At 49.9% G+C, this 15,471-nt stretch overlaps 2 protein-coding genes across 5 annotated transcripts in view; both read left to right on the forward strand.

Moving 5' to 3' along the window:
* LOC120313393 (long-chain-fatty-acid--CoA ligase ACSBG2-like) overlaps window positions 1-9,966 on the forward strand; it is a 57,861-nt gene extending 47,895 nt beyond the window's left edge. For both annotated transcript variants that reach the window (XM_039355293.1, XM_039355294.1), the window contains 5 exons: window positions 2,420-2,653; window positions 4,230-4,447; window positions 4,766-4,905; window positions 6,709-6,955; window positions 7,943-9,966. In XM_039355293.1, coding sequence (XP_039211227.1) covers window positions 2,420-2,653; window positions 4,230-4,447; window positions 4,766-4,905; window positions 6,709-6,955; window positions 7,943-8,031 — 928 coding nt within the window. In that variant the 3' untranslated portion in view covers window positions 8,032-9,966. The remainder of the gene's footprint in view (window positions 1-2,419; window positions 2,654-4,229; window positions 4,448-4,765; window positions 4,906-6,708; window positions 6,956-7,942) is intronic.
* A 1,634-nt stretch (window positions 9,967-11,600) lies between these two features.
* The window catches only part of RFX2 (regulatory factor X2), a 70,992-nt gene continuing 67,121 nt past the window's right edge, over window positions 11,601-15,471 (forward strand). For 2 of the 3 annotated variants that reach the window (XM_039355296.1, XM_039355299.1), the window contains exon 1: window positions 11,601-11,740. The gene's annotated coding sequence lies outside the window, so the exon portion shown is untranslated. The remainder of the gene's footprint in view (window positions 11,741-15,471) is intronic. The other variant, XM_039355297.1, reaches the window with a different exon arrangement.

The raw sequence follows: 15,471 nt of genomic DNA on the forward strand, positions 1-15,471 counted from the left end.
ATTATTATTATTACTATTATTACTATTATTATTTATTATTTCAATGGGGGGAGCCAGATTCACTTAACAACTGTGTTACTAATTGAACAACTGTGGAGATTCACTTAGCAACTGAAAGGTCACATAAAAGACCACCTGCAGAGCTTTTCAAGCCACACACAGCAGTCCTTGACTTACGACCGCAATGGAGCCCCAAATTTCTGTTGTTAAGTCAGACTTAATAAATGCCTCACATTTTCACACTTAACAAGGGTTGCAGCATTCGGCCGCTTGGCGGCCGCTTCATATTTATGACCGTTGCAGCGTCCCGGGGTCGGGCGGTCCCCCTTTTGCGACCTTCTGACCAGCAAAGTTCATGGGAAAGCCAGATTCGCTTAACGACCGTGTTAACTTAACTACAGAGGTTCACTTAACTGTGGCAAGAACGGTCTTGCTTAACAACAGAAATTTTGCCCTCGGTTGTGGTCGTAAGTCGAGGATTATCTGCATTTCCATGTTTCCCATCTGGCTGGCTGGCTGGGGAATTCTGGGAGCCGAAGTTCCGACGTCTGTTGAGAAACTCCGTTTTGTTCTGAACTTGACATAACACGAAGTGCTTCCTTCCTCATTGGGAATGCAAAGCCGTCGCCTGCCCCAAGCTTGTATTTTTCTTAAGTACAAACAAAGCTTTTCTCTGGCCTTGACGATGTTTGTTGTGGAAATAGAGATGGTGTCACTAAGACCTGTAAGGAAACACCCTCTGTTCAAATCCTGGACTGCTTTCCTGGACTCTCCCTGGGCCCATTGGACTCGGTTACCCAGGGACTCTTGTGCTGAGCTTTGAGAAGAGGAGAAGAGAAAACAGAATACAGAATATGAAGAGAAGAGAATAATAAAATAGAATAGAAAGAATGCAGAATAGAATAGAATAGAATAGAATATAGAAAACAAAATGCAGAATTGAATAGAATAGAGAATAGAATAGAGCAGTGGTGGCGAACCTATGGCACGCATGCCAGAGGCGGCACTCGGAGCCCTTTGTGGGCACACGTGCCATTGCCCCAGCCTTGCCTCCCCCCGTGACCCCCTCCTCTCCAGCAGCCCCCCTGGAGGAGAGTTGCCCCCGAGCGTGGCCCACGCAGAGCAGCACAGCCAAAGACATGGCAGCCAGGCAGCATAGACAAGACTCTGCCCTCACACCCCATCGCTGATGCTGCGGGGCGCGGGCAGAGGGCGTGGCCGCCATGGCACTGCTGGGCTACCTGGGCAATCTGCGGCGGGCCCTGGAGGCGGTGAGCGGCCCTGCAGGCAGGCAGGGGTGGGGCAGGCAGGGCGGGAGGCGGAGCAGGGACAGGGGGCGGTTTTTGGGCACTCGGTCTCTAAAAGGTTCGCCGTCACTGGAATAGAGAATAGATTAGAGAATAGAAAACAAAATGCAGAATAGAGAATAGAAAACAAAATGCAGAATGGAATGGAATGGAATGGAATGGAATGGAATGGAATGGAATGGAATAGAATAGAATAGAATAGAATAGAATAGAATAGAATAGAATAGAATAGAATGGAATGGAATAGAATAGAATAGAATAGAATAGAATAGAATAGAATAGAATAGAATAGAATAGAATAGAATAGAATAGAATAGAATAGAATAGAATAGCCGAGGTGGCAATAAGAGCCGATAAGAGCCGAGGTGGCGCAGCAGTTAGAGTGCAGTATTGCAGGCCACTTTAGCTGACTGTGTTCAGCAGGTCAGCGGTTCAAATCTCACCGGCTCAAGATTGACTCAGCCTTCCATCCTTCCGGGGTAGGTAAAATGAGGACCCAGATTGTTGGGGGCAATGTAAATATATATATATATACATTGCTTACTGGTGTACACCACTTAGAGAGTGCTTGCACTTAAAGCGGTATATAAGTCTCATAAATAAATAAATAGAATAGAATAAAATATGGAATGGGGAATAGAATAGAATATGGGATGGGGAATAGAGTAGAGTAGAGTAGAGTTGGAAGGCACCTTGGAGGTCTTCTAGTCCAACCCCCTCTTCAGGCAGGAAACCCTAGTATAGCATATCCATACCTGTGCAACAGGGGTGCTTTCCCAGGACCTGTTTCAATAAACACTCTTCCCATACCGGTACATGCATGTGTGTGTGGGGGGGAGGCAGCACAGCCCCTAAAAAGGCTGCAGCCCTTGCTAGTTGGGGGGGGGGTTTCTCGTTTCCTTCCCAGCCGCCTGTTTACGGAGATTCTTCGTCATCCAGGTCACGGGTCGCTTCTCATTCAAAAGACCTTTCGCTTTCAGAGCTGAAGAAGCTTCTCGGTGGAGAAGCGAAACGTCTTCAGAGAAAAACAAGAAGGTCCAGTTGCCTTCTTGAAAAAAAAAAAAAAAAGAGCGCCTTGGGGACTCCCAGCCTCACGCATACTTTCCTTGCAGGTCCATCGATCTCCCGATGAATTACCGGCTGGCAAAGGCGCTGGTTTATAAAAAGGTCCGGAAAGCTCTGGGCTTGGACCGCTGCTACCGATGTTACACGGGGGCGGCCCCCATCACAAAGGACACCTTGGAGTTTTTCCTGAGCCTGGACATTGTGATCTACGAGCTCTACGGCATGAGCGAAAGTTCGGGTCCTCACACCGTTTCCCATCAGGCATCGTACAGGATGGCAAGGTAGGCTCAGAACTGGATGGGCAGGATATATTTACCGGGGGGGGGACCCCAGCTGATCCCAACATTTCTCCTGCTAAGTGAAATGGCGGTTAAGTGGAGTTTTCCCCATTTTACGACATTTCTTGCCCACGGTGGTTCAGTTAGTAACACGGTTGTTAAGTGAATCCGGCTTCCCCATCGACTTTGCTTGTCAGAAGGCCATAAAAGGGGGTCACGTGACACACACACACACCCCTTCTGCGACCGCCATAAATACGAGCCACTCTCCCAGCGTCTGGATTTTGATCCCAGGGCCGTGGGGATGCTGCAAAGGGCGTAACTGTGGAAAGTGGTCCTAAGTCACATTTTTCGGTGCCGTCGTAAGTTTGAACGGTTGCTAAACGAATGGTTGTAAGTTGAGGACGGCTTGTACAGCCATGATGGGGCCTGCTCGAGATGATTGGAAAATTGCAGCTATTGCAAAAGCGTGGCATCACCGTGACAAGCTGATTTTGCGACCCTTTTTTCTAGCGGTTGTTAAGTGAATGCTGCGGTCATTAAGCGGTGCTATTGTTTTGGGGGCATTTTTGCCAAAAACTGGAAATCGCTGCCAATTTTCCTCAAAAACATTGTACATTGCAGTCACGTGAGCACGGGCTACTGCAAACTGCCATAAACCCAGGCCAGTTGCCAAGTGCACAGGATATAAACCCTTGGCCATGAGGATGCCATCATAAATTGGTAACCAGGTTGTAAGTACCTTTGGGTGGGGGGAAGAGCCTGTCCTAACTTTGAATGGTCACTATGTGACCTGTTGTAAATTGAGGACAACCTGTATGTTCTCTTCCACCTGGGGAGAAACTTGAAGGCTTTTCTTATTTAGGAGTCTCTGAATTCCTGGTGTCCATTGCAAAATTTAAATTTCCCTGACAGAGGAGATTCCTGCACGCTCCGATGAACAGGTCCCGGGAGAGAATTCCCACAGTCAGGAGAGATTTCCAGCCCTGTTTGGGGCCGGGTTCTTTTTCCCTGGCACGACTGGCTTTGTTGTGCCGAAATTTCTGGCTGAGATTGGAAAGCTCTCTGCCAAACATTAGAGGTGCGAGCAGATTGCTGTATTTGTTGGGCAAACACTCAGAAAGTCTAGATTTCAAGTGTGGCGTCGGCAAGCTGTTAACATGGGCATCTTGCATTTTACATTTAAAAAAAAAACAAACAAACCTGAAGAGAGCAAGTGCCGAGTAAAAGGACGTAAATGGGAGAAATACCCAAACAAGTTCTAAACATTTGGGTGGCTGTGTCAGAAATTCAGTGTGACCAGCTCTTGATTTAACGGACAAAGGAACGCCTGTTAAATCAGACCCCGTGCAGATTGTCTGTTGTATCCAAACTTCTACATTCAATCAGGATGTGCTGTTTTGTTAAACAAGGGTCCTAAGCTTTAAATAATTAGGTTTTCTTTTATACCACCTCACATTGTGAGTGTGGAGACTCTGCTGTGCTTCTCCGCAATGGGCAGTCCGTGTGTTTGTGAGGGGGGGTACACTTGCCAGCCCTTGACTCTTTGCTTGACCCCTTCCCCTCCCCCTCCATCCAGCTGCGGCAAGGAGATTACAGGCTTCCGGACGATGCTTTTCAAACCAGACCAGGAAGGCGTCGGCGAGGTCTGCTTTGCCGGGCGCCATGTCTTTATGGGCTACCTGAACATGGAAGACAAAACGAAAGAAGCCATTGACGCCGAGGGCTGGCTTCATTCTGGGGATCTGGGCCGGTACGATGAGGATGGCTTCCTCTTCATTACGGGACGGATCAAAGGTAATCCAGTCCCCTGGGTCACGAGAGGAAATCTCCAGGGAAGATCACAAATGAGAATCCTGGGTCGCTGGGAGACTGCAGCCGTCATAAATGCATACCGGTAGCCAAGTGCCTGGATTTCAGTCGCGTGGCGTGGGGTTGCTGCGACAGTCGTAAGCATGAAAACCAGTCACAAGTCACAAAGCGAACCGTTGTTAAAGTCGAGACTCCCGGTTTCTGCAGCAGACAAGCCATGGTTTATCCCATAGACTGCAAGTGTGTGAATCCAATCGCTCTTCTTGAGGTCTGACGGCACGGCCTTTGCCGTTTTTATTCCAGAGCTCATCATCACCGCGGGGGGAGAGAATATTCCCCCGGTCCCGATTGAAGATGCGGTCAAGGAGGCCGTCCCCATTCTTAGCAACGTCATGTTAGTGGGAGACAAAGCCAAATATCTCGTCATGCTGATGACCCTTAAGGTGAGCGCCAGATTTTCTCCTTCCTCCCCTAGGCACTGGGACCCGCGGGGGAGAGGGATAGGAGGGAGACGAGTCCAAGGGGCTGCCATTCTCACTCCTTCAGATCCAAATTGGGCATCCCCAGATGTGTTTAGAATAGAATAACAGAGTTGGAAGGGATTTTCGAGGTCTTTTAGTCTAGGGGTGTCAAACTCAATTTCATTGAGGGCCACATCAGCTTTGCAGTTGTCCTCGGGGGGGGATGGGTGGGTGTGGGCAGGGGGGTGAGGCTTACTGGGTGGGCGTGGCTGGAATGGGTGTGGCCTACTGGGTAGGCATAGCCAGCTCTTCATCGTTCTCATCAAAGGTGCCTGTGAGGGCCTGGGCAGGAGTGGGACAGATCTGAGGGTCTCTGGCAGAAGGGAGTGGGACCGGGGCATGGTCCATTGGAAGAGTAGGTGAGGGCCATTTGCTGGCCACTTCCAAGTAATAGTGCATTTCTTCATTCCTCACAAAGGGTGACACCTCCCCAGCATGCACCCAGGGGTTGGGGCCGATGCGGCAGGGGTCGGTCCCTTGCTGTTTCCAGATGGCCTTGTGGAACTAAGACTGAATGCGTTTCAGCATAGATGGCCACCACAAAATTGTACATTGGCTCCCGGGAGGCCTGGGCCGGGGCCAAGGCAGCAGGGGCCGTTCCCTGTTTCCAGGATGGCTTTGCGGGCCACATGAAACCATGGCACAGGCCGCATCCAGCCCCTGGGCCTTGTGTTTGACATGTCTGTTCTAGTCCAATCCCCCCCCCCCCCACTCAAGCAGGAAACACATTTCAGACAAGTGGCTATCCAGTCTCTTCTTAAAAGCCTCCAGTGTTGGAGTACCCCCAACTTCTGGAGGCAACTTCTGTTCCACTGGTTAATTGTTGTCACTGTCAGGAAATTCCTCCTTAATTCTAGATTGCTTCTCTCCTTGAGGAGTTTCCATCCGTTGCTTCTTGTCCTGCCTTTCTGGTGCTTTGGAAAATAGCTTGACTCCCTCTTCTTTGGGGCAACCCCTGAGATGCTGCTATCATGCCCCCCCCCCATCCTTCTCTTCATTAAACTAGACATACCCAATTCCAGCAACCATTCTTTATATGTTTTAGTCTCCGGTCCCCTAATCATCTTTGTTGCTCTTCTCTGCACTCTTTTTGCCAGATTCTAGAGCACCCTTTCGCTGTTTTAAGATGGGTGGGCTTCAAATTCCTGGAATTGGCCAGCTGGGAAATTCTGGGAGTTGAAGTCCACCCGTCTTAATGTGGCCAAAGTGGGAGAAACACTGGTCTGGGAAGGCGCTATTCAGGGTGTCAATCCAGGCAAGAGAAGTTCCCCTTTCAAAAATCCTCAGGAGTGGAAAAACTGAGGACTACAATCTTGAATTGAAAGCTAAAAGGGAGAGTTCACTCTTTGGTTTTGCAGAATCCTGTTCTCCTCATCTTTGATCGTTCTTTCATAAATGCTGCTTAGCTTAGGATAGGGTTGATTCTATGCTGGGGGGGGGGGAGGAAGAAAGTCCTCCACCCCTTCGGTGCTCCACCAGTTCCTGTTGGGAAAAGATCAGATTGTTCCTGCTGAGGGTCTAGACATGATCTCCAGGGGGGCAACGTTGCTGGCCTCTGCCTTGAGCTCTTACCTTGTACTCCACATTGTCTGAATGGGTGGGTGCCCACATACACCCCCTCATCTATCCCCCCTCTGGGCAAACACCAGGGCAGGGCCAGCCCCCACCAGAGGGTGGCGCTGCCCTCCTTCCCATGGCCACTCCAACACTCTTCTGCTTTTCTAGAGCAAGATGAACCTAGAAACGGGAATGTCAGAAGACGAACTGACGCCTGAATCCATCGAGTTCTGCCAGAAACTGGGCAGCAAGTCCACCAAGGTCTCCGACATAGTGGGCAACAAAGACGTGGCTGTGTACACCGCCATCCAGAAGGGAGTCATGAAGGTCAATGATCACGCCACCTCCAACGCCCAGAAAATCCAGAAGTGGGTTCTGCTCAGCAAAGACTTCTCCATTCAGAGTGGCGAGCTGGGTAAGAAGCTGGCGTGGCTCCCCAGTTCTGGATGGTTTGTGGGCAGACTGCTGGGGTAGGGGGGGGGTCGGATGGCACAGGGTGGCATTTCTCAACCTTGGCAACATGAAGAGGGGTGGACTTCAACTCCCAGAATTCCCTAGCCAGCCATGCCATGGGGTTCAGCCCAGATCCCACTTCGCTGAGAATCTTAGCCGCTTCGTTCAGAAAAGACAAGTCGTATCCAATCAATGTTCTCCAAAAGAGATTTGTCAAGTCTTATGCGGAGAAAGGCCAGGGGATGGTTTAAATGCCCTTTATGTTGCCCATTAAAATGCCCTCTGTCCTCTGAGATGCTAAATTAAAAGAGGACCGGCCTGCTCACTTTTCCAAAAGTGAAGTCCTTGCATTACTCCTGGGCAGAATCTTCCCTTTCCAAGATTTTAAGGCGACCTCAGGAAAGTTCAGACAATCATTTGTCTGAAATGGTAGGTTTCCTGCCTGAGCAGGGGGTTCGACTAGAAGACCTCCAAGGTCCCTTTCAACTACTTCTTCTTCTTCTTCTTCTTCTTCTTCTTCTTCTTCTTCTTCTTCTTCTTCTTCTTCTTCTTCTTCTTCTTCTTCTTCTTCTTCTTCTTCTTCTTCTCTTCTTTCTTTCTCTTTCTTTCTTTCTTTCTTTCTTTCTTTCTTTCTTTCTTTCTTTCTTTTTCTTTCTTTCTTCTTTCTCATGATGATGATGATGTTGCTATTGCTGTCCATTACCAAGGAGGCTTCCAGCTTAGGGTGGTCCACTGTGCAGACATCATCCATCTGGGGAGGGGGCTGGTCACCCATTCCCCATTATATTAAGGGAGCAAAGAGCATCCATGCTCCATTCAAACATTGCAAGACATTTCCCTGGATTCTCGGCTTTGCATGGCGTCAGAAAAAGTTGAAGGCGGGGGGGAGGGCAAGGCGTGAGGGGGGTCCTTAGGCACTAACATGTGGCCAACTGTCTCTGTCTCCCAGGCCCAACCATGAAGCTGAAGAGGCCAGTGGTAACCAAGATGTACCAAGAACAGATCCAACAGCTCTACTCAGAAACACCAAATTTCTGAATGAGGATGCCCGTCTCTCCACCTGCCTCTGCCTCGAAGTCCAGCATCTTTACCGGAGTCTTTTCTGCAGGCGAGGTGCACCGTCGCTTCCGTTGATAAATGAGGTTTTCAATAAAGGGTCTCCTTCTCTTGTTTTCCTCCAAGGCAGGAGACTCCTCTGCACTTCGGACTCTGGCTGTGCCGGTGAGAAGCATACGGAAGACCCTCGCTGGCTGTTTTGACCTCAGTGTACCTCTTTCCGAAATGAATGTACCAACCTCAGGGTTTCTCTTTCCTTCTTTTCTCATTTCCTTTCTTCCTCCTATCTTTTCCTTTCCTTCTTTATTCCATTTGTTCTTTCTCCCTTCCGCTTTCCTTTCCTTTTCCTTCCCTTTTTCTCTTTCCCTTCCTTCCCCATCAAATATCTTTCTTTCTTTCTTTCTTCTCCCTCTCCTTCCTTTCTATTTTCTTCTCCCTCTCCTTTTCCTTCCCTTTCTTTTTCTTTTCTCCAGGGATGGGATGGGAGTTCTCTAGTGAACCAAAGGAAAACACTGCAGCGATGCCGCAGACTGGGTGAACCCTGTGTGTTCTTGCAGTGCCTTGGGGTAGCTCGTTGGGTGAATCTTTGCACGGGGCACTTTTTCTTTTTCCACAAGACGGCTGGTGTTCACATTGCACACAGGGCAGGACATTTCTTACTGGCGCACTTCAGTCTTCTCACTGTTTTCACTTGGGAGGTAGACTTACATAGCGAGGTGTGCCCAACTCTCTTCAAAGAGCAGGATGTTTTTCAACATCAGATGTTGGGGTCCGCTTTGCCCCTCCTGTGCCAGGGGACCAATTTCCCAGGAAGGAAGGAAGGAATGGGCAGAAATCTCCTTACAAGTGTTTTGGGAACACATTTGGAAACCTGCATGAGCATCACACTTGAACTTGGCTCTTGGGGCTTAGTCAGAGTTTACCCTGTGCTTGTTCTGCGTGAACCATAAGACTTTAATTCCAGCCAAATTATATGGGGGGAGGGGAGGGAGAGGATTAGGCTGCTCAGCTGTGCCTTGTTCCCCTTTAAATCGACATAAAATTGCAAGTACTGCTCTGGATTCAAAACCCAACTTGCGCAGAAGAGCCAAAAAGTGTGCCCTTATGAATTTGAGCCACTTTTGTGCAAAGAGGCTTTATTTAGTTTTGATGTTTGGTAAGAATTGCGGTGTGGGTAAAGAGGCATTGAGCAAATGGGGGTGTCTGAAGAAAGCATGGGGTGCAATCATGGATTATTTTTAATAGTGTGAGCTAAACGAAATCACTTTTAGCTTCTAGTATAAACATGGGAACAAGGGGGGGCATATTTGATAATGGTTAATAAGGCTGCTCTGTTTTCATGGGAAGATTTAAATGCTTCTATAGAGAGCTTTTCTTCTCCCTGTAAATGTAATAGGAGTTCTCTGTATTTATGAATTGGGGTGCAAAGGAAACGTGTCTTTAAGGAATCAAATGTGATAATCTGTCCATATATATTAGGAGTGTTTTTTTTTCTTAAGTGTTTTCAAGGTTGTCCAAAGTTGTGATGGTCACCACATATTGTAATAAGGCCTGTAAGTTTAAAATTTTTTGCAAAATATGCAGCTGTTGGCTTAGAGCCTTTCAGACTCAACTTTCCCTTGCAAACGTGGTTATGTTACCGTGAGCATTGAAGTTCGCCTTCCCTGATTTAGCGTTGTTTCCAAATTTTGGGTTCCAGCTTCTTGATTTTTCAGCTCCTGCAAGTGGAGTCCCAGGAGGTCATAATGCAGAAGCCAGGAGAAGGGAGGGAAAGAGCCATTTTAAGTAAAAATTCTTCATATTTTTCCACCCATCTGTTTCAGGGCAGGCTGTTCTTTATGTGGTCTCAGGTTTGTCAGGCCTTTTCGAATCATGTCAGAAAAATATTTCAGAATAAAAAAGATACAAGCTCAAAAACAGTCTTGGGTGTTTTTGTAGGCCTCCCGGGTGAACTTCTGCCTGCAGCCAACACAGTTGTGGGCTCCTTCCTGCTGGCAGGAGAAAGTGAGATGTGTCCAGCCCCATAGGAGTGTTATGGCGGGCTGAGCTGGGCCTGGGTGCAACCTTCCCTTCAGGTGCTGCTCCACATGGGCTTTGCATGAGCCACCCCAAACCACGGTTAATGGGCTCACGGGAGTGCTGTAAAGCACTATAAAGCAGTATACAGCTGGTCCTTGACTTACAACAGTTCATTTAACGACCGCTCAAAGTTACAACCGCACTGAAAAGTGACTTATGAGCCTTTTTTCACACTTACAACCTTTGAAGCAGCCCCATGATCTCGTGATCGAAAGTCAGATGCTGGGCAAACTGATTCATACTTATGACCATTGCCGTGTCCCTTTTGCAACCTCCTGACCAGCAAAGTCGACGGGGAAGCCAGGTTCACTTAACAACCGGGTGACTAACTCCACAAATGCGGTGATTCACTTAGCAACTGAGGGAGAGGAAGGAAGGAAGGAGATAGGGAGGGAGAGGAAGGAAGGTCATTAAGATGGGGCCACCCTCGCTTAGCAACGGTCTCACTTAGCAACAGAAACATTGGCCTCCATTGTGGTTGTAAGTCGAGGACTACCTGCATACGCCTGCCTAAGTGCTGTTACTATTGATGCAAGGCAGCCACATCAAAAAAAAAAACAAAAAAAAACCCAAGTACGGCAGCCTAAACATCAAGTCCCATCACAGCCTAAACATTTAAGGCCCATCATCCCCAGCTGAGTGGACACCATGGTAACACCATCAATAGCAATGCAGGCCAGCCATGTAAAAAAAAAACCCAAAAAAACCAAGTATGGCAGTCTAAACATCAAGTCCATGTCAAAAAAAACAAAAAAAAGTATGGCAGCCTAAACATCAAGTCCCCTCACAGCCTAAACATTAAGTCCCATCATCCCCAGCTGAGTGGACACCATGGTAACACCATCAATAGTAATGCAGGCCAGCCATGTAAAAAAAACCAAAAAAAACAAGTATGGCAGTCTAAACATCAAGTCCCCTCACAGCCTAAACATTAAGTCCCATCATCCCCAGCTGAGTGGACACCATAGCAACACCATCAATAGTAGTGCAGGCCAAAAAAAAAACAAGTATGGCAGCCTAAACATTTTAAGTCCCCTCACAGCCTAAACATTAAGTCTCCCTCATCCCCAGCTGAGTGGACACCATGGCTGCTGCTGCCTAAATATTAAGTCCCCTCATCCCCAGCTGAGTGGACACCATGGCTGCTGCTGCGTCCCCAAAGACTCAAGCGGGCATTTCTCCTAGGGGGCACCGCAGCAGGCAGGATTCCTCGCCCAGGCGCTCCCTAAGCGAAGGCACTCTGCACACGCCCAGAGGCCCTCAGCAACCGCCCCTCTCCCGCCCGCCTGCCCGCCTCAGGCGCCTCGCGCCAAAACGCGCGCCAACCGCCGGCCCCGCCTCCCGCCGCCGCCCTCCCCCTCCCGCCTTTGGACAGCCGCCCAATCGGAGCGAGCCGAGGGGAGGGGCCGCCCGGAGGGGCGTGTCCGCTGACGTCACGGGGCAGGCTAGCAACAGTTGCCTCGAAACCCCGCGCGAGGAGGCGCCATAGTGACCGTAGCCCTGGAGACGGTTACTTGCCAACGGGAGCCGCCGCCGCCGCCGCCGCCTGCACCCCCGGCCGCCGGAGCCCAGCGCAGCCCCGCGGGGAGCCCCGGAGCCCCGGGGCGGCCGGGTAAGGCCCGCGTCCGGGACTCGAGGGGCGCGCTCCGGAGTGGCCGGACTGGAGTTCCGGGATGTTGTTGTTGTTGTTGTTGTTGGGCGGGGAGGGCGGGAAGGCGCGTTAATCCGGAGTGACTCCGGGGTGGGGGGAAGTTGGCCCGGTGCAACGGGGGCGCTCCGGGCGAGGAAGGGCCCGGCGGGGCAGGAGGACTGCAGGGCCCCCTCCCGACCCCCCAACCCGGGACAGGGGCTGCTCCCCTGCTTTGCAAGCTTCCCTTTCGGGGTGGTCGCTGCTGGGGGTCCCCCCTCCCCGCAATGTTGGCCTGGGAGCAATTAAACCGAGTTTGGCGGGGTCCCCTGGGTCGTGTTTGTCAAGCTCAGCAGCTGGGAGAGGGATGGACTTCAACTCCCAGAATTCCCCAGCCAGCTTGGCTGGCTGGGGGATTCTGGGAGTTGAAGTCCAGCGGTCTTAAAAGTTGCTGAGCTTGCTAAACTCTAGGTATTCCCCCCCCCCAAACTCTTTTGTTCCATGGCCAAAGCACCTTCCTGCTCTCCCAACGCCCCTAGTTGGGTGTGGGGGGGGACTTCTCTTTCCTGCCTCCCTTCTCGACTCTGCCCATTAGGATGGGTGAGCGCTGGGGGGGGGGGAGCCTGTGGGGGTGAGCTCCTGGCACGGGGAGGCGACTGCTGCTGGAGTCCGCTTTTGGTGGGCAGGGAAATGGCACAAATCCTGGTTACAATCTGCGAGGCGTAAAGGGCTGCCACTGTTTTGTGTGGGTGAGGAAGGAAAAGGAAGGAAGGAAGGAAGGAGATAGGGAGAGGAAGGAAGGAGATAGGGAGGGGGAGGAAGAAAGGAAGGAGATAGGGGGGAGAGAAAGGAAGGAAGGAGATAGGGAGAGGAAGGAAAGAAGGAAGGAAATATGGAGATGAAGGAGAAAGAAAGAAAAAAGAAAGAAAAAAATAAAAAAATAAAGAAAGGGAAAGAAAGAAAGAAAAGAAAGAAAAAGAAAGAAAGAAAAAAAGAAAGAAAAGGCAAGGAAGGAAAGAAAGGAAGGAAGAAAAGAAAAGAAACGGCATTCTTGTCTTGCTGTTTGTGGCTGGGACTTTTCCACCCCTCCCATTTCCTATCTCTTGAAAGGGGCGGGGGTGGTGGAAAGAAGGAAGGAAATAGGGAAGGAGATGAAGGAGAAAGAAAGAAAGAAAAAAGAAAGAAAGGGAAGGAAAGAAAGAAAGAAAGAAAGAAAGAAAGAAAGAAAGAAAGAAAGAAAGAAAGAAAGAAAGAAAGAACAGCATTCTTGCCTTGCTGTTTGTGGCTGGGACTTTTCCACCCCTCCCATTTCCCATCTCTTGAAAGGGGCGGGGGTGGTGGAAAGAAGGAAGGAAATAGGGAAGGAGATGAAGGAGAAAGAAAGAAAGAAAAAAGAAAGAAAGGGAAGGAAAGAAAGAAAGAAAGAAAGAAAGAAAGAAAGAAAGAAAGAAAGAAAGAAAGAAAGAAAGAAAGAAAGAAAGAAAGAACAGCATTCTTGCCTTGCTGTTTGTGGCTGGGACTTTTCCACCCCTCCCATTTCCCATCCCTTGAAAGGGGCGGGGGTGGTGGAACAGGACTCAACTTGGTTGCGGTGCAGATCCTGGTGTGACGCCTTCCAGGCAGACCGCCAGAGGGGTCTTGGCCAGAGCCGCCCAGATCTATTTAAAACATCCCCTCCCCTCTCAAATGCCAGCACTCTTCAAATCTGGCTGACATTCCTGCTGGAGCTGACTTCTGTCTGGCTGGCGTGCCAGGACTTGTTGCTGCGGTGGGGGAGCAGAGAGCCTCCTCCTCCTCGCTCGACTCGGCGTTGGAGATTAGATTTCACCTAAGCCCAAGCGGGGCCTGCCTTTTCCATTTCATCCAGGCCTGATCTTTAGACTTGTCGGTAGCTCTCTCTGAAGTTGTGGGGGGGGGGGGCGCAAAAAAACAGAAAAAGGGAGCAGGGAAAAAAAGGGTGAGCCTGGCTCGCAGGGCGCTTTGGATCACGCCTGAGCTCCGCATGAGTTTCCAGCCACTTTGCAAACATTTTTTGGAAGTGAACTTAGTGACATGACGCAGGTTCAAATGATGCAAGGAAGAGAACCAGAGGTGGGGGGGGGAGAAAGGGCTGATTGTGCTTTTTTTTTTTAAAAAAAAAAAACTCTGTTTCCTGATCTCTCCGCTGTGTGAACGATAAGAGGGTTCATGACGGTGAGGTTGGCTTATCTGTTGACAAGACACTCCCACTGTCCCCGCCACAAATGATCAAAGCTGTGCTGGGAAAACTGAGATAACTGAGATCACACGCTTCCCCCCCCCCCCCAGAGAGCAGTCAATTTTACATTTTAGTTCGTTTTCATCTGGAGGGGGGGGAACCTGACACGTTGGGAGCGAGCAGAAGCCTCAACGCCTCCCGTTTGGGCCCAAGGCTCACACCTTCCTGTTTCTGCCTATTAACCCGAGATACAATTGGCAAATTGTATCTCGGGTTAATCTAGGCAAATCTAGACAGCACACTAAAAAGCAGAGACATCACCCTGCCAACAAAAGTGCGTATAGTCCAGGCCGTGGTTTTCCCAGTTGCAATGTCTGGCTGTGAAAGCTGGACCATAAGAAAGGCCGAGCGCCAAAGAATGGAGGCCTTTGAACTCTGGTGCTGGAGAAGACTCCTGCGAGTCCCCTGGACTGCAAGGCGTTCAAACTGGTCAGTCCGAGAAGAGATCAACCCCGACTGCTCTTTAGAAGGCCAGATCCTGAAGTTCAAACTCAAATACTTTGGCCACCTCATGAGAAGGAAGGACTCACTGGAGAAGAGCCTAATGCTGGGAAAGATGGAGGGCAAGAGAAGAAGGGGACGACAGAGAATGAGATGGCTGGATGGAGTCACTGAAGCAGTAGGTGTGAACTTAAATGGACTCCAGAAGATGGTAGAGGACAGGAAGACCTGGAGGAACGTTGTCCATGGGGTCGCGATGGGTCGGACACGACTTCGCAATTAACAACAACAACACAATTGGCCAGACCCGGCTGTTTGTGGTTACTGTTCTCAGCATGCAATTAAGAAGAGGCAGATGGACACCAGCTAAGACGGTTACTCCGAACGGAGCTGGAAGGGACCTTGGAGGTCTTCTAGTCCAACCCCCTGCTCAAACAGGATGCTACAGCATTTCAGACAGGTGGCTGTCCAGTCTTATCTTAAGCAGGGCTTGTCAGCCGGTTACCAATCCATCTGGTGGCGATGCCGTTCTATCCCACATTTTTTTTCTAGAAGTAGGTTGTGGCCTACTTTGTCGAATGCCTTGCTGAAGTCTAAGCCAGCGGTTCTCAACCTGTGGTCAGGACCCCATTTGGGGTCGAACGACCATTTCACGGGGGTCGCCAAACAACGCAGTCCGCCATTTTTTCCCCCCTTTTCCTTAGCTGTGCTACTCCCTTTTATTCTATTGGCTTTTGAAAGCCAATAGAATAGACTCTCTTGAATAGAGTCTAATTCTATTGGCTTTCCAAAGCCAATAGGAATTGTCCAGGCTGTCTCTGCCCTGCTGAGCCCGCCAAAAGTCCCAGTCTGCAAACGGGGCTGCACCCGTTGAGTAGTCCTCGACTTACGACCGGTTGAGTAGTCCTCGACTTGCGACCGGTTGGGGGGGGTCGCGGCATTAAAAAGCTTGAGAACCACTGGTCTAAGCCATACTACATCCACCACATTTCCCCCGCCACCTAATTTAGCCACTTTG

The sequence above is a fragment of the Crotalus tigris genome, unplaced genomic scaffold, assembly GCF_016545835.1.
Source record: "Crotalus tigris isolate CLP2741 ecotype Arizona unplaced genomic scaffold, ASM1654583v1 scf7180000018656.1905471916:244674, whole genome shotgun sequence".
Taxonomy (NCBI): Eukaryota; Metazoa; Chordata; class Lepidosauria; order Squamata; family Viperidae; genus Crotalus; species Crotalus tigris.